The 22,604-nt window shown below is 38.0% G+C and overlaps 1 protein-coding gene across 1 annotated transcript in view; it reads right to left on the reverse strand.

Moving 5' to 3' along the window:
• adamtsl5 (ADAMTS like 5) overlaps nt 1–18,512 on the reverse strand; it is a 19,892-nt gene extending 1,380 nt beyond the window's left edge. Inside the window, exons 1-12 of the mRNA XM_079865108.1 lie at nt 18,389–18,512; nt 17,393–18,004; nt 15,761–15,833; nt 10,190–10,341; nt 9,871–9,931; nt 7,600–7,705; nt 7,361–7,488; nt 4,581–4,704; nt 3,585–3,668; nt 3,128–3,291; nt 2,856–3,057; nt 2,543–2,650 (exon numbers count right to left, since the gene is read on the reverse strand). Of these exons, the coding sequence (XP_079721234.1) occupies nt 2,543–2,650; nt 2,856–3,057; nt 3,128–3,291; nt 3,585–3,668; nt 4,581–4,704; nt 7,361–7,488; nt 7,600–7,705; nt 9,871–9,931; nt 10,190–10,341; nt 15,761–15,833; nt 17,393–17,412 (1,222 nt within the window). The 5' untranslated portion in view covers nt 17,413–18,004; nt 18,389–18,512. The remainder of the gene's footprint in view (nt 1–2,542; nt 2,651–2,855; nt 3,058–3,127; nt 3,292–3,584; nt 3,669–4,580; nt 4,705–7,360; nt 7,489–7,599; nt 7,706–9,870; nt 9,932–10,189; nt 10,342–15,760; nt 15,834–17,392; nt 18,005–18,388) is intronic.
• Between the last annotated feature and the right edge of the window lie 4,092 nt (nt 18,513–22,604).

The raw sequence follows: 22,604 nt of genomic DNA on the forward strand, positions 1-22,604 counted from the left end.
GTTCGGGAGGAGCACGTTCAGGTAATCAACCAATCAGCACAAGAGGAAGCCGGTATAAATATAGCCTTCACTCATCTCTGTCCCGTGACAGTTTCACAGCACCCCTCCACCAACCCCATCACATTACTCTTGGCTGGTTTTCTATCCCGGTCAAAAGGGGGGAGCACTCTGGGTTCGGGCCAAATTCCGAGTTCTGAGCCCTCCCCCGGACAGCACGCCAAATACGCATAAATTACTATATCTCGAATCATGACAAAAAAAAACGGCAGCTGCAGTGACGTGATGACTTTACCAATCGGAGATTGGCTCTTTTCTTTAGAAGGTTGGACCACCATATTGCACGTTGCAGATTCTCCCATTCATAAGTAATAGGAGTGAACCATCTTTCTGTATACAGTGCCTTGCGAAAGTATTCGGCCCCCTTGAACTTTTCGACCTTTTGCCACATTTCAGGCTTCAAACATAAAGATATAAAACTGTAATTTTTTGTGAAGAATCAACAACAAGTGGGACACAATCATGAAGTGGAACGAAATTTATTGGATATTTCAAACTTTTTTAACAAATAAAAAACTGAAAAATTGGGCGTGCAAAATTATTCGGCCCCCTTAAGTTAATACTTTGTAGCGCCACCTTTTGCTGCGATTACAGCTGTAAGTCGCTTGGGGTATGTCTCTATCAGTTTTGCACATTGAGAGACTGAAATTTTTGCCCATTCCTCCTTGCAAAACAGCTCGAGCTCAGTGAGGTTGGATGGAGAGCGTTTGTGAACAGCAGTTTTCAGTTCTTTCCACAGATTCTCGATTGGATTCAGGTCTGGACTTTGACTTGGCCATTCTAACACCTGGATATGTTTATTTGTGAACCATTCCATTGTAGATTTTGCTTTATGTTTTGGATCATTGTCTTGTTGGAAGACAAATCTCCGTCCCAGTCTCAGGTCTTTTGCAGACTCCATCAGGTTTTCTTCCAGAATGGTCCTGTATTTGGCTCCATCCATCTTCCCATCAATTTTAACCATCTTCCCTGTCCCTGCTGAAGAAAAGCAGGCCCAAATCATGATGCTGCCACCACCATGTTTGACAGTGGGGATGGTGTGTTCAGGGTGATGAGCTGTGTTGCTTTTACGCCAAACATAACGTTTTGCATTGTTGCCAAAAAGTTCGATTTTGGTTTCATCTGACCAGAGCACCTTCTTCCACATGTTTGGTGTGTCTCCCAGGTGGCTTGTGGCAAACTTTAAACGACACTTTTTATGGATATCTTTAAGAAATGGCTTTCTTCTTGCCACTCTTCCATAAAGGCCAGATTTGTGCAGTATACGACTGATTGTTGTCCTATGGACAGAGTCTCCCACCTCAGCTGTAGATCTCTGCAGTTCATCCAGAGTGATCATGGGCCTCTTGGCTTCATCTCTGATCAGTTTTCTCCTTGTATGAGCTGAAAGTTTAGAAGGATGGCCGGGTCTTGGTAGATTTGCAGTGGTCTGATACTCCTTCCATTTCAATATTATCGCTTGCACAGTGCTCCTTGGGATGTTTAAAGCTTGGGAAATCTTTCTGTATCCAAATCCGGCTTTAAACTTCTCCACAACAGTATCTCGGACCTGCCTGGTGTGTTCCTTGTTCTTCATGATGCTCTCTGTGCTTTAAACGGACCTCTGAGACTATCACAGAGCAGGTGCATTTATACGGAGACTTGATTACACACAGGTGGATTCTATTTATCATCATTAGTCATTTAGGTCAACATTGGATCATTCAGAGATCCTCACTGAACTTCTGGAGAGAGTTTGCTGCACTGAAAGTAAAGGGGCCGAATAATTTTGCATGCCCAATTTTTCAGTTTTTTATTTGTTAAAAAAGTTTGAAATATCCAATAAATTTCGTTCCACTTCATGATTGTGTCCCACTTGTTGTTGATTCTTCACAAAAAATTACAGTTTTATATCTTTATGTTTGAAGCCTGAAATGTGGCAAAAGGTCAAAAAGTTCAAGGGGGCCGAATACTTTCGCAAGGCACTGTATATAAAGTCTTTGACTAAAGTGATTGATGGACAGCTTTAGTGATTATACAAGGGAGCGCTCTTTCCTCGCTTTCTTTATATAACCCATTTACAATTTGAATTTGTTATTGAATAATTGAATAGTTATTTTTCATGCTGCTACGCACTGCAAAGTTTTGGGAAAAACAACCGTATGGAATTGCGGGATTGAATTCAGAATTGCGATGAAAAAAATCTACGTTCAATGTAAAGTGTAATTATTTCTTTGTTCTTCATTTTAATAACATTGCTCAAATCTCGACCATTTTACTTGAGCAATGTTTAACTAATATAAAAATATTTGATGTATTATTTAATTATTCTTATTATTATTAATAATAATCAACTAATTTATTTATTTTTATTTCAAAATAGTTAAATAGTTCCAATAGTAGTACCAAAATTGGAACAGAGTTCTGTGAAATTGTACTGGTATCGGTACGGACTACAAAAATGTTGGTGTCGTGACAACACTAATGGCAATGATAAAGTTCTGACCTCTACGATGTATTTCAGGCAGTCGGTTCCTGCGGTTTTCATCTCTTTCCAAACGTGGGACTGGCTGCTGTTGATAGGGGGGCTGAAGGGGCCAGCGAGCAGCGGGACCTGGGATCATGACCTCGTAAATCACAGTTGTATTTACAAAAGGCTCCTAACATTATACTTTAAGCAAATGGGACATTTCTCCCAAATACTAACCACCACATGTAGTACTGACATTCAATTTATAGCTTTATCTCAAGATCTATTCACAGCACAGATAATGCTTCTAAAAACTAAAAGCTTTAGTCCAGGAATGAAAGGTTTTTACCCCAGAAAAGAGGTTTTGTGGTTGGATGTGTTGTAGTAGTGGTTGTGGTTGTGGTAGTCATAGTGGTTGGAGGTTCAAATGGCAAGTGGTTTGCAGTGTGGTGAGGATGCCGGAGTTGACTTCTCCCGTGGTACAGGGCATATCGGTCTGGAGGGAGCCAGTACTCATATTCTATCCCAGAGTTCTTATCAGTTGACAAGACCTACAATCAAATCAGTACCAATGAACACAAATGGGCTGCTAGGCATTAAGAATCGTGAACTGAAGCTCACCATGATGTGCAGGTCCTCCTGAGTAGGTCCTGGAACTTCAAAACTCTCCCAGGTATCGGCAGAGCGGCGATACAGCAGTTTGGTTCCTGCAACGTTATACTCTCCAGGAATATTGATCTTCCAGTGCCCATTGATCACAAACTGAGAGCGCCCATTCTGGAGTGCTTTTTAAAAAAAATGAAAAAAGGTGATTTTTTCCTAAAAAACATTGGACTACACAGCATAATTGTAATTTTCTCATACAGTGCACAAACTGTTTTGTTAAATTGTGAAGAATTACTGCAAGTTATCCAATGCATTAGGCCTATTTTATTGCGCTAATAAATGCGAAGTAAATGCTTTTGTCTGCAATCATCTACAGATCTATCTCACACTGTGCACCTTTTTTTAACTTTTGCTTTGAGAAACACATGTTGAGCCTCCGGTGGAGAGATCACATGCAAGGCTGTTCTCTAACCTAGATAGTTTCTGCTGTTATCAGTCACTCTGATGTGTGTGGCTCCGGCCGGGATCATAGTGACCTCACTATACCCAAACAGTCCTGCAGGGAAACACAGATGAGAGAGTAATGCGCCTCAGCCCATTTGAAAAAAACCAACAACAAACCCCCAGAGTTATTTCCAACAGGTGCGCAATCCTGCACGTAACAAGACTACATGTTTCCACGCTGTGTCTTGCTTCAGCCGCTAGACTTGATCTAGCTGGAAGGCACTGAACTCCAGAATTACGACCCAGGCTGAACTTTTCCTTTCTCCTTTGACTTTTGACCCTCTTTACAGAGCGTTGTGCTGGCAACCTCGAATCTGTTATACTACTCTTGGAAATCCACATGCAAGAGAGGGGGAAACGGAGTGGTATTCGGATAGCCAAACAATGACAGTATTATGACTTTGTTTTCCCCCGATGTAAACGCTCTGTATTTTCAGTCGGCCAGCGTGAAGGACGCTTTTAAAAGAGGTTCTGTTTCATGCGGAGAAGTTCAAAGGCAGAGGTGTCAGTGCTCTAAGAGTGTAGATATGTGTATGGGAGAGAGAAACGACAAGATAAAGAAGAGAAAGAGAGGTCACTGTCTGCAAGAAACCACTTAATCTACCTTTCAAAAGTTTGAGGTCAGTACGATGTTTTTTAAAGAATGGATTAAATTGACCAAAAGGGACAGTAAAGAAATTTACATTGTTACAGAAAAAACTTTCTCTCTTTTAAACTTTCTATTCATCAAAGAATCCTGAAAGAAATGTATCACAATTTCCACAAAAAAATATTAAGCAGCAGCACAACTGTTTTTAACATTGATAATAGTAAAACACTTTTCTTGAGCAGCAAATCAGCATATTAGAATGATTTCTGAAGGATCATGTGAATAGTAAAAGTTATTCACATCTCTTATATTAATGTTGAAATAAAACTATTGATTTCTGTTGAGTCAGTGAGTGTATTTGGATTCATAGCTGACCATTGTTCTGCCCGTTGCTTTGATAAACACTTCTGTGATGAAGGCAGGTTGAGTTGTGGCCTCCACACACCATGCAGGCGTCCTCCTGCTGCTGTGATCCAAAGATCAAGTCACATCCTGGCTTCTGCGCACACACACACACACACACACACACACAAACCCTGCGATTAGAAGCCAAAATATCAAGCACCGTCACATTCTGTTTCACCAGTACAAGCTGATCCCACAACACTCCTGATAAAAACTGGAACAGCTCATGGCCTACAGAATCTTGGAGATTTTCCAAGAAATAAATTTAGACACTACTAAAGAGAGAAGCATCCAAGATTAAAGATCCTCAAAATAAATGCATTCCATCATTTTAATAGCACCATGTTTGTTTTCATCAGTTCATCTCTGCACAATATTTTCTGCCATGTGTATTGATTTTATGAGTTTTCAGAGTTTCAACTTGATTTCTTTACTCATAAGAGTGGTTGGATTAAGCGTAATGAATTGAACACTCTCATGCTGTAATCCTACTTCAATTCCCAGCATGCACTGAAGCATACATAATGCAGATTGCAGATTATCGTTTGCTGCTTTTACTTGTGGTTTTGTTTTTGTGTTTATTGTCATTTACAGCTATTAAATGTCTAATTATTGTTTTGGAAAATGTACAGTAGGCTACAGTTTAAAAATTTGGTTTTGGTAAGATTTTTTAAAGAAATGAATACTTTTGTTCAGTAAGAACGCAATTAAGTTGATGAAAAGTGACGAAAAAGTATACAAGTGATGAAAAGTAAAGACCTTTATCATTTTACAAATGACTTCTATTTTAAATAAATGCTGTTCTCTTGAATTTTTTTTTTTTTTTATTCATCAGGGAATCCTGAAATACATGTATCACGATTTGTTTCCACAAAAACATCAAGCAGCACAACTGTTTTCAACACTGATAATAAGAAATGTTTCTTGTGCACTAAGTCAGCATATTAGAATGATTTCTAAGGATCATGTGACACTTAAGTCTGGAGTAATGATGCTGAAAATCAGCTTTGAAATCACAAGAGTATATTAAATTTTTAATATACTGTATATTAAAATATAAAAATGATTTACTAATATTACACAATATTACTGTTTTACTGTATTTTTGATTAAAAAAATGCTGCCTTGATGAGCATAAGAGTCTTCTTTCAAAAACATGAATCTTTTCGACCCCAAACTTTTGAATGTTTTTTTATGTAGAAACAACAGAGCAAGTCAGAATGCAGAATACTATTTGTATTATAAATAAATATGTGTTATTTCTGATATCAACTTTCATCAACTAAAACAATAAGTAATCCAAAATCAATCTACTCTTCAATACGGAGATCAAATAAAGAAAAAGAAAAACAAGTTCAAATTGATGTGGGTTGAATTCTTTGAAAACGTGTTCAGGTTTGGTTTTAATGGGAGATAACCTTAAGTAAAGCTGCACCGTCCTGAAAGGTGTGTGTGTGTGTGTGTGTGTGTGTGTAGGTCCACAGGTCCAAACAGAGGCAGGTGAAAACAGATGGGCAGCAGAATGACAGAGATCTCTCTCTGAGCCACCACACACAAACAAGAGTAGGATCATGAGGCCCAGGCAGGGATCAAGAGCATTCAGGCAGAAGTTTGGCTTAAGCTCCTGAGAGCAGGGGTGGAGGAGGAGACATCAGAGGTAGAAGGACTACACTGTCCTCAGCAACTCCTGCAGGATATAATTAAGCCCCTCTTTCTTTTTAGACCCGTCATGCACTCCATTCCACGCAGGTGCAACCCTCCTCCTAATGCGTGACCTCCTGTTCTGTCTCTCCTTATCTTATCTTTCTTTGCCTTTCTCTGCCCATCCTTTCTTAATCTCAGTAGTTTATAAAATAATGATTCTCAATGGCACATTCCCATGATTGAGGGGGCCTCACAGAGGTGCAACCACACACACACACACACACACAAGGTGTGCTTCACACATATGGATTCAATCTGCCACATGTTGCTAATGATTGGGCCCCACTATGCATGTGCTTCTCTTTTCCAGTCCTCATGTGATGAAAACCAAATTCACACCAGCATGACTTTAGGACTACACACACACACACACACACACACACACACACACACACACACACACACACCCTGTGGTGAAACCGTGATACTTTGATGGTATCAGATAATAATACTATGATATATATAATGGTAATGAATACATTTACATATGGTAGTGAAAAGTACGGTAACAAGGTTACCAGTGTCCAAAATACCCTGATACTTGAATCAATACAAGTCAAAACATGATTAGAAGTGTGTGAACAGGACAAAAGCACTGTAAAAATGTTTTATAAGGTAACTTAAAAAGATGCTTTATGTTGAGACTTCTGAATAAACTGGTTTTAGTCAACTCAAAAAATTGTTTTACAATATGACAGAATAAACCTGAATGATTTTCATTTAAAACTGAATGAAAAGGGACTGTTAAATATATCTATTAGTCAATTTAATGATTTTATTGTTATATTTCTTTTTTTTTTTTTTTTTTAAATATGTCTATTTATTTGTCTTTAAAAATGTATTATATATTTACTTTTTTATGTTTGAGTTATTTAATAATTCATTGATAAATTGTTCCTTCTTTTTATAAGTGGCACTCCTAGTTCTATAGTCTCTCTCTCCTAGTTCTAACTCTAGTCTCTTTAAAGCAAAACCTGCACATTTTCGGTGAGGGTGTACATTTTGTGATTATTAGCTATTATGAAACTTAAGAAACAGCTACTCACTAGACACTTTCCATTCACACAGACTGTCCCCTGATCTGATTGGCATGGTGTGCCATCAAGCACCCGTCCAAAGTTGTAATAGAAGTTGTGTCCAATAGCCAGGCAGCTGAGCTCACATGGGCTGGAGCCTGAAAGCAAGGTTTAAATCAGGTTTCAGTCAGTATAAGCACGTAGCAGAAGGAGAAATCCACACAGTAACACAACACATGCTTCAAAGAGGAGAGTCATGCTTCACTGACCTCCATGAAAGGTAGTCCAATGGTAACTGCTGCCAGCGACCAGGGGTCTGTCATTGAAAGCTTTACACTGCAGTTCTCTGAAGTCCATAGAGTCAGCAGGACACTCCTGATGTTACAGACGCAAAGCTCAGGAGAGAAAACACGCACATCTAAAGCTCCTAAAGCTCTGATTCATTAACACTTTCTAAATCATTTGAACAGCTTTGGAGGACTCAGGATAAACACAACACATGCATCTGTGTGCTGACACAATGACCCCATTTAAACCTGGTATTAACATCTGTCCTGGGTGATGGGATCACAAGTGGGTAAATGGGGTACAAATCATTTCAGTTAAACCACATTCAGAGGTAGTCGGGAACATATCACCATATTGTATTTGTAGAGTAAACGCTAACACACCTCAATGCATCGCAGATAACAATGAAGGGCCGCTTACTCATCTGATAATCATCAAATGTACTAAAATAGGGGGTTTTAAAGTCCCCCTGTGGTGAAAATCAAGCTTTTAATGTTGTTTATATGTCTATGTGGTGTTTTTTAATATGCTTTAAGACAAACCATGTGCAAATGCATAAGTCAACACCATTGCTGAGTATTTTACCCTTAAAACTGTAAAGACGTCACTAACTACCTTGTACCCAATCACGTTAACGTGTGATCATCAATGAGTGGATCTCTGAGCTGGTGTGAGTGAGTGGAGGCGGGGCTAATATATTAGTTGAACTGCGTATACTAAATGAGGCAAGGGTGTAGTTACATTCAAGCTATTTTAAGGCATGACACTTTTTTCAAGGGAAAAAAAATGTTTAAATATGTAATTTTGGTGATGAAAGGGGAGTTTTAAGGGATAAAATTATTGACTACAGGGACTTTATATGAAAACCGCTCTTTTCCATTTGCCATTATGTCTTTGCATAATCTATACATTTACATACACAAGACTTCATGGAACTTCGGTTTGCCTGACAGTAAATATAGCATCTTGAATTAAATTTCATTTTAAAATAAGCAATTTGCATTTACAAATTCTGTTTGGTTTTTGTGGCCTTTTTTTTTTTTTTTTTAACTTTTTGGTGGTATGTTATAATGTTAAAGTGCCCTAATTATGCGATTTTGAAAGTTCCTAATTTTGTTTTGGTGTTCATTCAAGGTAAAAAAAAAAAACACTTTACGTTTCTCATAACATACATTGCACATCACTTCAGTTCTCAAAGAGTCTGAAAATGGTTTGTGTCTCTCTAAACCCCTCCTTTCCACGAGCTTTCTCTGCATTGTTTGGTCAGTCTGTTTTTCTGTATCAATTCCATGGCGAGTCCTCATCCTTTTGAAGTGCACGCAAACTAGATTTGCAGCGCTAAATATAGCATCTCCTCGACATGTTGACAACACGGACCAAACTCTTCCAGGCCTATAAATGCAGTGTTTGATGGTGGATCAAAGTAGACGTTTGCAATGAAGACCATAGCTGCCACTATGCAAATTTGTTACATTGTTAGTTAGTAACAGGAAGTGTTAACTGCAATTGCTCGAAATGACTTGTTTCAGGCAGTTCAGAATCGATTGTTTCTTTTAGGAGACAATAACTTTATTTGTCCTGCACTTTGAGCTTTAAAACTTTTACAGACCTTTTACATTCACAAACAGCTATATTACACACTGCATGAAAGGTAATATTCGAAAAAGCAAAATAGGGGAACTTTAACGTGCATCAACACACTTATGTAGTAAGTGATATATAATAATGAAGTGAAGTTATGAAATTGAAAACCATCCATTCGAAATCTGGTATGTTTGAGGCCAGACGACCTCTTTGTCCAAGCAATAAATACAGTAGAATACACTGTAGAATTACTTAACTAATGACCCATAAGGTGAACGTGATTTCACCAAGTACCACATGTTCCTGGATCAACATCTTTGTTGATCCTGGAACAACTTTCCAATCAACCAATCAGATTCGAGGAACAAGTTTACAGTTTATGTCAAGTTTAGGCTTAAAACCAGGGTGAGGTGCTTCAACATCAGTGTTATTCACCTATCATTTCCCTCTGATTTTAGGGAAAAGTTTGGGTAGGGTTAGGTTTAGGGGTAGGGATAGGGTTAGGACTAAATTTTGAGGCAGGAATGTTATTCCAGGATCAACAAAATATGTTGATCCAGGAACATGTCTTACTTGGCAAAATCAAATGCTATCGATATTATGCACTGAGGATAAGGTGTGACTGAATATTTAGACTTTCTGTTCAAACTGTAAAGAATTTACTGCACCTTTGTGTTACAAATCTTGTATTGCCTGGTGTCCCCTGGGCACGGCCCTCCAACCAGATTTCTAGAGAGAGAAAAAATAACAAAGATGTCAGATGCAACAAATTAGTGTATTTAACGTTATAAACAAATTACATGAGCATGATCAAGCAGAACACCAAAAGGCCATTCACACAGGATGTGTTCTTGCATTCTTCACTTCACTTTTTTTTTCTAAAATTGAACATTTAGGGCAACAACAGCTTGTCGCTGGAGTACCCTTAAAGGGAACGCACGTATAATCATTATCTGTCAGCAGAGAAGATGGTGTGATGGAATCAACCTGGTGATGCAGGTGCGTGAACGGACAGAGGCCCCTCCACCACAGGAGCGCGAACACACAGACCAACCGCCCCACGAGGCCCACTCATTCATGAAATGCATTTGGCTACGCATCTGTGGCCCCTCACGTCCCATCTCTACTCGTCTGGATGACTGCAAATATACAAACAACAAAGTGCGTGAAAGGTTGCAGTACAACAACAAAGAGAGACAGCAGGGGTGGCAGATTTGATCGACTAACTTGTGTTTTTAGCAAGCTCACTCATTAGAACAACAGTATGTAAAATATATATATTTGTAGAGAAATTTGAGTTATTAGGCCATCTGATGTATGTTAAAGGGTCATGAAACCCTAAAACATTATTTGATAAGTTAACAGATATGTACAGGTTGCACATCAATGAAAATAGCACAACAGTGACAATAGCACTCATTATGTTTGTTATTAAGGGGAAAGTGTATGTGCGTGTGTGTGTGGGGGGGGGGGGGGGGCATTTCGTTTATATTTAAAAAATTAAATACATGTATTACGATACTCTTTGTTTGTAGTGACAATATAGGTGGGTTCTTTTTAACCATGTGACGGGTTGTTGCATTCCATCCAAAGAGATCGGTTTTAAAAACTTGGTCACACAAATAATATTTCATATGAATCAGACTTAATCATTTTTGATAGTAAAAGTAACTTAGAGCAACCAAAATAAAAGCAAAGATATATTTTTCAGCATTGGAAGATTTTTATTTGCATTATCCACTCACAAAACCCCAGCACAGATGCAGTGACGCTGAGGCTCATACTACATGATATTATGTCCTTTATTTGTCATAGCAATTGTGCTTTAAAAGGTAAAATCAGTTATTGTGACATGTCTACATTAACTGCGAGGCTGTCTACACTGGACACGTGTGCAAATCATTTGTCCTTTGTGTAAATTAGCGCAAGTACGTGCTTCAGATGTAGCGAGAACATGCTACGATTGTGCATACATCGAGTCTTCTTCAACTTAAATATATAGCCTAAATGTGCAAATAAGAACACTTATACAGCAGTACGTCTGATCAATGTAAGACTGGAAAAACTGGAGAGACTGGAGAGAACAAAGGAAATTAACATTTGAACTCACCATTTGAGACGCAAAGTCTCACCTCAGAATACATCTCTCCCCCTCTTCCCCACTCCCCCTCTATCATGCTGAGACCACATGAAAATTACCCAAAAATACATATGGTTTGATGTGAATTATCATCGAGTATTACACATGTTTGATATCATTTGAAATGTCTCAGTGCGACTGGTACAAATGTCTCATTTCCAAATAAGTAAAACAAAAGGTAATAAGGTTTTTAAGAGTTTAGAGATAGCTGGCACACAAAGGAAGGTGGTCTCTAGACAAATGGTCTCCAACCCCCCAAAAGGTGTCAACTCTGAATGTAAATTCCCATTGTTAGCAGATGTTTCCATGTGAAAGAAGTTTCTGTCTGTATAATGAAATGCAACGAGAAGATCGGGGCCTTTTCTGTATTTCAGATTAGCCCGTGAGGCTGAGAGTGAGACTCTCAGCTTCATGTATTTCTTAATGTTGGGTTCACATCTCTTCTCTTTATTCCAGAGCATTTGATGTTTTTTATCGATAATCTTTGAATTGATTATGAAATTGGCGTGATACATTTACCTGACATAATAAATTGCTACATTTGATTATTCTAACTGACTTTTACATTATTTTCATTAAAGAGTTAAAAGGAATAGTCAAACATTCGCTCACATTTAATGATGCACAGATATCATTAAAACCTTTTCATTTATGGAGTCAGATGAAATAACGAGAGAGTACATATTCAAATGTATTGCATTTAATCAAAAAATACTTTGCCAAGAGAAAAGACAGTAACACGTAGCGACCTTCCGCGCTGGTCGGATGCCGGAATTTGGGCCGATTGAGCGCGAGTTTACATCATGAATGCGATGACACGATGGATTATTCTGACACACAGAAGACAATGATGTAGACCGAAAATTCAAAGAAGAATGGACAAAGAAAGTAACTATGCCTTTATTATTTCTGTGTTAAACGAATGTGTGCCATTTGTTAAGAGACTGTAGTGCTCATGTGTTTGATTTGTTCATACTATTACTGGTCTTATTGGTTGTTTTCTCTTCTCTTCCCACCCTCTACACTTCCACTTTTCCACAGCTTTACAAACACACCCATTTCTTGAGTCTTTTTTAAATCTGTGGTGTGAACAACCAGTGATAAAAACAGGGGGTTTCATGACACTTTAAGCACTAAACTGAAGGTATCCTTTGCTTACAGCCGAAATTATTGCTCACTAGTGCTCAGGACACATGATATAAGAGGCCACCAAAACATTTCCTGTTCATCGGTTATGCTAGACTGCACTTGACATTTGTGGAAGTGTTTGAGTGTTCCCCAGGTGCGCGACTGAGGACGCCACATTAGCTCTATTGCACACAGCCTCCATTACACAAGCGGTATTCCTATCAGACCACCACTAATAGTCCTCAAGGATAACATCACTCTGTCATTCTTAGATCCGCTGCTGGCTTTGATCCGAGGCAAACAGGCAGTAACAGCCCGTGAAGAGTGAGGAGTTTCCATAGGTTGCTTAAGGCCTAACCGTCCCCTGAAGGTGTGTGTGTATATTCTTGTAAATGTAATGTAGGTGTGTAGAGCATGCTTTTCTGCTTCTATCATGTTAAACAACTTCATGCACAGCAGCTGTTTGTCTTCCTAAAATAATATTCATCCATGGTATCACGTAAATCTAATTTGAGCAACACCAAGAGTCACATGAGGTGTGTAAACACGTTGCAACAAAATGAAATGATTTAACAGTACAAACAGAGCACTGAACTTGCATTCCAAAGTTTGATCCCTAAAGGGATGTTTTACTGGCACACATATGACTGCTTTTTGGTGCAGAGCTTTGTACCGGTTCCTAAGGATTAACCCTTTCAATGGAAATATTACAAAAAAGAGAGTTTTGGTTGGACTCATCTAATAAGGGTATCATGGCAGGAGATCATTGAATATGGTCAAAATCTTCTGACCTTATTTAGTTTAAAGACCTGTGGTGAATAAAAGTCTGATAATGAGTCAGGATGTCTATCTGTGAGGGTTAAAATAACAGATGACTGAACACACACAGACATAATAGCGCTTTACTACCGATGTCCATCATCTTCAATACCAGAATGACCTGTTACTGCCCTCATTACCGTAGCAAAGACTCAAATTAGTGTTGATGACAGTCTTCCATGGGGCCCGTGGGCAAGGCGGATTAATAAAATCGACCTTTCACCTTCAGAACACCAGCTTCCCCCCAAAAGGCAAGATTTAAAAAAAACACATGTTGACTTTGAAGTATGTTTCTTGGAAAGAAAATTCTGAAATGAGCTTGTTGGCTTTCTGTCGATAGGTCCTGTTTGTGTTTTTAATACAGATGGTGAAAGTCATTCCAGTGGAATGAGGATGATAATGACTGGTGGAAATGATCTAGCTTGGATCTCATACTTTGGGAGGGGAACTGGGAAAATGACTGGTTGAGGTCCAGAAGGTACCAAAGGCAGAGTAGTACATGCAAACATTTTCTAATAGTTACCAGTGAAACTTAAAGGGTTAGTTCACCCAAAAGTTAAAATTCTGTCATGAGTTGCTCACCCTCATGCTGTTCTAAACCCATAAGACTTTCACTTTCATATTTTTAATGAAACCTGAGAGATTTCTGTCCCTCCACTGAAAGTCCATTCCACCAAAACTTTGATACTTATCATGGAAAAGTAATTAATATGAATCGCGTATTCTGAAGAGACACATTCATATTATATGATGAACAGATTTAATTTAGGCTTTTATTCATATATAAACATTGATAAATGCACATAGACAGTGCACATCAAACTGGATCATCGGAAGATCAAATGCGCTTCCTTGATGTCTTTTTGAAATTTCTGAAACTTCAAAGTTTGGCATGTACTTTCAATAGAGGGAGAAATCTCTCAGGTTTCATTACAAATATCGTAAATTTTCTTAAAGCCTTTATGTATAATACATTATAAAGGTATGCATAATGTTAGTTATAATGCATTATCTCTTTTCATTAATAATTGTAACCGAAGTTAACATGCATTATAATCTTCACAGATCTGAAATTAGTTGTTTCTCGTGTTTTAATGCATTATACTTTCTAAAGGTATATTATTGTAAGCCCGTTTATCGGTCCAAATGGGGGTTTCCGCTAAGGCGCGTTACTGTCTTTCCTTTTACGCAACACAACAAGATGAAATTAAATACATTTTCTCATATGTATTACCTCGTTATTTCATCTGACTCCATAAATGAAAAAGGTTTTAATGATATCTGAGCATCATTAAATGTGAGTGAATGTTTGATTATTCTTTTTACTCGTTCAGATTAGGAAACTATGTCACTCAGAGGTCCTCACGTCCTCACTGTCACCAAACAGAGGTAATTGCTATATACCTGTGATCGGTCACATTCACGTTAACACAATGCATACACTCTGCATCACGAGCTAATTTGAGTTACAAATCGCCACGAGCCTTCTTCAGCATCTCCCTAAATACTCAGACCAAGGCAGAAACCTCTTTTCAAAAGTAAACATGAGTTCACAGTAGGAATTTGCATTAATCACTGTCGCAGACTTACTGGGGACAGGAGTTGATTTACATGGGGGCACACCCACAGCAGTTAACAAGATATCTCTAAACTCTTAAATACCTTATTTCCTTTTGGTTTACTTCTTTGGGAATGAGACATTTGTACCAGTCGCACTGAGACATTTCAAATGATACCAAACATATACTGTATGATAATTATTCACATTATACCATATAGATTCTTGGGTGAATTTTGGTGATCTCAGCATGAGAGAGAGGAGGAATGGGGGAAGAGGGAAAGAGATGTAGATTAGGATGATTCTGAGGTGAGACTTGCGTCTCGAATGGTTCCAGTCTTACATTATGATGTATAATAACTGTGGTTACAATTATTCATGAGTCCATACAATGCATTATACGGTGCATTACTAGGCATAAATAATGCATTAAAAGTAAAGTGTAACCAAAATATCTTCATATGTGTTTCAAAGATTAATGAAAGTCCTACAGGTTTGTAATGGCATGAGGATGAGTGAGTAAATGATGACAGAATTTAGCATTTTTTGGTGAACTATTTCTTTAAAGATTAAAAAGAGAGCATGAGCCAAATGTCATGTTTTTGTAACTGCACATTTTGCATTGTGTGTAAACAGCAATTTGGAAACAATACAGGGTGGCATCCCAGTCTCTGAATCCCCCTAGGTGAGCCTGCCTGGATTGCTCTGATTAAGCTCTGCTCTTGGCAATCAATGGGAAAGACAACACTCTAGTTAAAGTGAGCAAAACCTTGGCAGAGAGCCTTGCCAATCTGAGCATACCCAACTGACTGTTCAAGGTGGTCCTTAAAAACAATATATAATTGGCTAATAAGCTAATAACTTCTGCAAACATTCTATAAACTGAAGGATAATGGGACAGGGACTATCTTACAGGTATAGATGACAGGCAACCTGGAGACAGCAGCAGTGTAATGAGGGTGAGGGCCTGGCACAGAGACAGTTTCCTAGAGACAGAGAAAATAAATCATGTAAATCAATCACCAAATCCACTAACAAACCACGCCATTTGACTTTAAAATGACAGCGACTTCAGGGCTTACTGTATAAGTGTTGTTGCTCTACATCAAAGACTCTTGATTCATGACAACAAATAGTGACATTGTGTCCCATACATTAAGAAATCACCGCCACTGAGAAAACATGTTTATGTGCATTTTTAGCGGATGAGTCTAACTCCCACCAATGAGGTCATAATACTGAGAGACCACACAACGATTGACTCATCAAAAGAGCAGCTTCTCAGAAACTCTTTACAGCTTTGCTAAAGCCCAACTGTCTTCTTTGCATTGTTGCAATGACTATGACTTTGAAATGTGAGTTTACAGGGGGAAACTGATGTAAACATCCCACAATATTAATTTCTCCAGCACACATTTGTGTACAAACAATTTTCCTTTTCCTAATCTTCTGTGGACATGTGCTTATGGACCTAAAGGTTTATTTTAATGACAACTTAGAGTGGACACTGGTCAATTATAAACAATACACTCCTATGAAGAACTGTTTCAGAAAAACAGTATGATGAAATACATCTTACATGTCCATTCCTAATCACAGACACTGAATAAACAAGATAAAAAAAGATATACAGACAGTAAGTAATGCATCATAATTATCCAAATTAAAATTCACCACCTGCACTCAACAGTCCAGCATATTAGGGCTTAGTTTATTGTCAAGGTCAAGGGTCAAGGGGTCTATAGTTAAAAGACAATAATGATGTTCATTTTGATTGCTGTATAGCCTGAAGGTAAGAACGTAAACCTGAGCCTCCATTGACCATGTGCTAAAAAAAACAATGTGATTTCACATTAATAATGGTTAAAATGTTAAATGTATGTATATCGTTCACAGTTAAATCATATGAAGCCACATGAAAGAAACCTTAAATGGGTCTCTGCAACCATTAGGTTTCTGGCAGAAATACCACAAAAGCGCTAAATCTGTACATAACTGGAGTCTTAAATCTGTTTATGGGTCATGCCGAAGAACCTCAAGTTTATGTGAACAGTAAACTGTTCTCCTCTTAAAGATTAGATTAAACAGCTGTTTCCTGGATGCTGGAATAGACCATTTTACTCAAGAATTTTTTTTCTGCACAATCAAGAATTCTACTAACAAGATGAATAACCTAAAACTACATCAAGCCACCAGCAATGCAAAAGTTTATAATTATATTATTTTGATCTGGTGTTGCAGATTTAAAATTGCCAGTAGTGCTGAAAAGCTATATTATTGTTGAAAATATTAAAAACATTCAAAATAAATCAATATAGTGATTTTCCAGTTAAACTTATTATGTGGGGGGGTGGGGGGGGGGGGGGTGGGGGGGACATGAGCAAAGTTAATTCAATATCTGTGGCTGAAATAAAAATTTGGCTCAGTAATTACAACAAATAAAACAGCACATCTGTTAATGAAAATGAGGATGTCTGAGATGATAAAAATGAGAAATAATATATAGGCCAACGTTTTTCCATAGAGGAGCATGTGATCCACATACCTGTTGTTTGACGTCTGCATTTTAGGTCTTCGTCAGGTGTCACGCTTTAAAAACCTCTTGAGATCTAAAACTGGGCTCATCTGATAAAGTAAAGACCACGAGGTGTATGATCCCAATCGTTTTTCTCATCAAAAAAGTCGGGAAACCTAATTGCATCCATGCTCCACAAGCGTTTCCTCTGCTGGGTACTTTTCCTGAAGTTTTCTCAAACGCAGAACCCAAAGAGGATGAGCTGTTTACAGAAACCTACATAATCCTCAACACAAACGAATAACTGAAAATCAAGCTGCTTCAAAGCGTCTCAGCTTTTTTGCATTATTTAAGGTTCTTCTCGCGTCTCCATGATTGCAAGGTGCTGTTTCATAGAGAAAACCTCTGACTGGCTTTCAGTTTCATATCAGTGTCCAGAGTCCGACCTCACAAGCAGAAAGCGAGGTTATAAGCGTCAGACTTCAGATCTTCTGTCTTCAGGTGAACTTTACCTGAGCCTCTCAATCACACACATCCGTTTTCCTTGAACGAAAATAACGGCGCTTTGGTCAGGACACTTGATCCTCCGGTAGATTTCACATTCCCTTTCAGATCCACACCTTCACTCGCTATATATATCATCTGAGAAGAGATAATATTGCGTTTGTTCTAATTTGATCTTTGCACAAACATGAGTCATAATTCATAACTCAAGGGGATATATTTTTTTAAGCTACAGTAAAAAACATTATAATATCATAATTCATAATCGTTAATTGCTGTCTTATTATATCAGTAAAAGTAGTGACAACCTTTAAATAAATTAATTGCACGAACGTGGCGGATAAAGAAAATATAGTTGAAACTCAGTTGAAATGCCAGAAATTGTTGTGCCTTATTAAACAGATGCAAACATCATATTGAAATATTTGTTTACAGTACACATGCAGTTTGGTTATACAGAGCATCTTGTGTTAGAGTAACACATAGATATGCATCAAGCATAACAATGTAGCAGTGAGTTACCGTCCAACAGCCCGCGCGCGTCTGCGAGGATCCAGCGTTTGTCAGAGTTTGTATTGATGTGAATGAGTATGTGCTCATGAGCATTGCGTGCCGCCGCGTCCACCTGAAGCTCAGCCCAGTGTGTGCCTACATTCCGATGAAAAACTAGTAAACACGCCCCTCTTAAACGGAATGTTGCCCAATTCAACGTGTAAATGCTCAAGTAGCTGTAGTTCGGTCATGTAGCTACTTAATTGTCCTTGTATTGTGACCCTTACAGAAAGTTCAAATAAGTTGAAGCATGTGCTTAGCCTATCAGAGTGTAAATTAGAAAATGACTTCCAGAGGTATTAACCTTTTAAAATGGATTTTCTATAGGTAATTTTCGAGCTCAATCTGTTGAGGCTCGTTTTGAGAATGCCAGATTGCCTTTTGGCACGGTTGGATAAACGTCAGTTTATAGGCTTTTAAAACAAAATCCGGAAACAACTCAGGCAGATGTGATTTCTGTTTGTCAGAGTTTGTTTCTTTATAATGTGAAAACGTAATTTGTAGTTACATAAATTACTATGAAAGATTGTTTGAAACATTCCTCTTTTAGCCTAAATATATATATATTTAGCATCTTTGACTTTTGGTTTGTGCTGCATGGGTTGTAATAGGCCTATGTCTATGAAAAAGGAGAGAGCGGGGCACAACCTAACGCTTTTTGACTTTGTCAGTTTGCGAAGACCTACTTTTGGTTCAGAGTATTTATTGTTTCCTCGCATTCATTTCACACGTCTAGTACAATTATGTGGTTTTGTTTCATTAATACAGTGTATGCTTTTTTCTTGATTTGAAATCTTTTCTCAAAGTGAAATGTGACAACATGCCCCATAGGTGGGTTACATTGTAACATGTGAGGAGCACATTGTACCATATGACAGATGACCATAAATCTGATATAATCAAAAAAATATACAAGACAAACTAAAATATTTTCTCAATAAAATACAATTATTACGTTTTTCATATAATGGCATTTTTAATAATTAAAAATAAACAAATTTTTGAGTTTGACAACAAATTAATCATTTCTGAACATTGACTCTCAGTCTTTATTCACCTTTTTCTCATGGTTTCTCAATAGAATTGTATAAAAGTATAGTATAGAAAAACATGGTTCTAAATAGGGCACATTGTAACGCAATTACAACATGCCACACCTGCACAACTGGGATTTAAACCCGGCTACTGTCTTCTGCTGGTTAGCGAAGCATCAAAGAACTTTCGCAATTGTTAAATAACAGATATAAGATTAAAATAATATCAGATTTGTCTAATTTTAAACAAACACAAAAACAGAGATGAAAAATTAACTTAAGAAATCTACTTTTGCTATGGTTAAATAAATGTTCAGTGATATCTTCCTAAATTTTTTTAATTTTGCCGCAATTTTTTCTGAATATAAATATAGATATAATGTTGATATGGCAACTAGTAACTAAGTTTTGTCATGCTAGCATGTGTGGAAGTATTTAAAACAAGTGCGTTACAACTCGCCCCGCGTTAGGTTGTGCCCCGCTCACCCCTACTCATTGATTTGTTACTGTATTTTATAGTCACTGAAGATGTGTAGAAATATCACAACAATAACAGGTCACAGCTCAACAAGTAGCTGTAGTTATATTGAGCTCAGACTCCAACCATGACCATGGAAACATTCCCTAAAATAACTCCTATCAACTGCAATGGATTATCACATACAAACCACAGACCAGGCGTTATTATATCTCTTGTCTCTGGGCCCTTTTATTTAAAAAAAAAAAAAGAAAGCAATGCCAACTCTACTAAGCACCAGAGCACGATGATTGTTAGTGCCCCAGAGCCTCAAATGACAAGTTTCAGCTTGCAGAGAAATTTCTTTAGCATGTACCACATCTTTATGCTCCTCAATAAACATAGTCAACCTCTGATTCACAACCACTTAATCTCTATACAGGTAAGGAGATTCCCAGTCAGCTTTTTAAATGGATAAACCGTGCATTGTATTCAATCATGGATTTAAAGAGTCAAACATTCACTGATATGATGGAAGTTTGTGTGGTTGCTTGACAACATATGTTTCTTGAAAACTGAATGTGTAGCGATATTGAGTAAATGCATAGATAAGCTGCTTACAGTCCCAGTTGTGTCTTTAATGTAACAGATGCTGCAGTGAACAAACCAGGGCTGTAGCTGGGGTATCTGGGGCCCCGGTGCAGGTTAGGTTTTGGGGTGTAGGGGGGTGTCCCCCTCAGTTGAAATTGCATTCTGTGGGGAACCTTTTGCCACCTTTCGCCCCACTAGCGATGGCCCTGGAACAAACCACAACACATCTCACATTTCATGTTCATTTTTATTTCATTGTTTATTCCTACAGGTTAAACATTTATAACCCCACCAACAACCAACTGATTGGTCAATCAGAATGACCAAAACAGTATTTAGTAACCATGATACAGCTGAATTTAAAAAAAAACTTGGGAATGACAATGTTCCAGAGTTCCATGCCTGTGTGACTAACAGGCAGATAATCGACATGTCTATGACTATAATCCCTGACACTGACAGCTGGACTCAACTTGTGATTTTGCCAACAGAATCCTCAATACAGTGCACCAACATCTCTTTCTCAAGTGCATAAAATTGTATGAGTGGGTTCATTTATTCCTTTTGCAGGTTACATCATTACGCCAGTAGGTCTTTACGACAGATTTGTTCAAAACACTAATTCATTCAGAAACATAACAAGTGACTATGGCTGCATCTAAATATGTATACTTCCCTACTGTATAGTAAGTGAATAATAGTATGTGAGTATATCCTAATTCACAGTATTCATAAACTGTAGGCATAAAGTAGCCTTGATGACAATGGACATGAGATCACATGAGAGAATTTGTGAATACGGCAGTAAAGCGTCACAACCAGAGGTTAGGCTTGTTCGACTTCATGCAGCGCTGCGCAGACCGATCGGCTCCTGACTTGAAGCAGTGCATGCTGGTTCAAAATTTTGTCCGACTTGAGACAGACATTGTCTCATTATAGGGAGAGAGGGTCTGTATCATTTACCAATAGAGAAAGTGTAATAGCTAACTTGGATCACGTGACGCACCTCACCTTATCGTGTAATGGTGACGTCAGTCCCTGCAGTTCAAAGTTTTATGACAGTCAGTTCCAGCTTACCTTATCAGTTTCTTGTGGATTATTAGCGCGTTGGTCTTGTGTATAAATGTTCTATATTTGATGTTATATCGCTAGTAAAGGTACAGTAGGACTGCATTGTTTGTGGAATGTGTTTTACTGCGTAAAAAAGTGTGAATATCTCTTTTAGATGCAAAGTAAAACTACATTTAAGATGACACTAAAAACTTAATTGTACTTTAATACATATTTAATAAATTAAAATTATATGTATTTATATGTATCATTCATTAAAATGTCATCATATAGACACACAGCTTATAAAATACCCTTTTTATCATACTAAAATCTACATATCGTTCCCAACAAAATAATTGTTTAGCGTAAAACATGTTGAAGATTAGTGGACAGTCAGTCGATTCATTAAATGATAAGCTATTTCCTCACAAAAGCGGTTTATTCGGTGTAGTGATGCCTCTTCACCAATAACATCCATAAAAATTGGGAGATGGTCCTCACTGCAGAACACGAAATCCAGGGGGAGGAGTTGGATCCAGATCCGACTCCTCCCACCTTACATACCTAAACCTACCCATCTCCACCCCCTGATCCCTAAACCCACCCCTAAACCTACCAATCTCCACCCCTTAGATCTGGATCCAACTCCGCCCCCTGGATCTCATGTACTGCAATAAGGTGCTACTGAAAAATGGCCTCTGTTCTCCTTCCCTGCATACCGCCGTACCGTTAGCATTTGCCGTTATGCTTTTTTGGCTAAAGTTTGCAGGCTTGCCTTCTAGTGGCTTTGTCACAACTATTGCTGGTAGGTCACATGACAATGACAACATAACGAATGTAAGTAATTCTGAATTATATTAATGCTACATTCATAATAAAACATTGCTTTTTCAAAAACAACACGCTAACATAGTATGTTCGAATGCATAGCATTCGACAAGCAGTATAGGCAAAAATGTACCTGGATGACCTTCTACTTATGCTGAGATTCTGAAGTGTGCATTCGATGGACACTTTACTCTCCTCCCATGAGGCCACGTGAGAGAAGTTG

Source organism: Squalius cephalus (genome assembly GCF_949319135.1).
Source record: "Squalius cephalus genome assembly, chromosome: 3".
NCBI classification, from domain to species: domain Eukaryota; kingdom Metazoa; phylum Chordata; class Actinopteri; order Cypriniformes; family Leuciscidae; genus Squalius; species Squalius cephalus.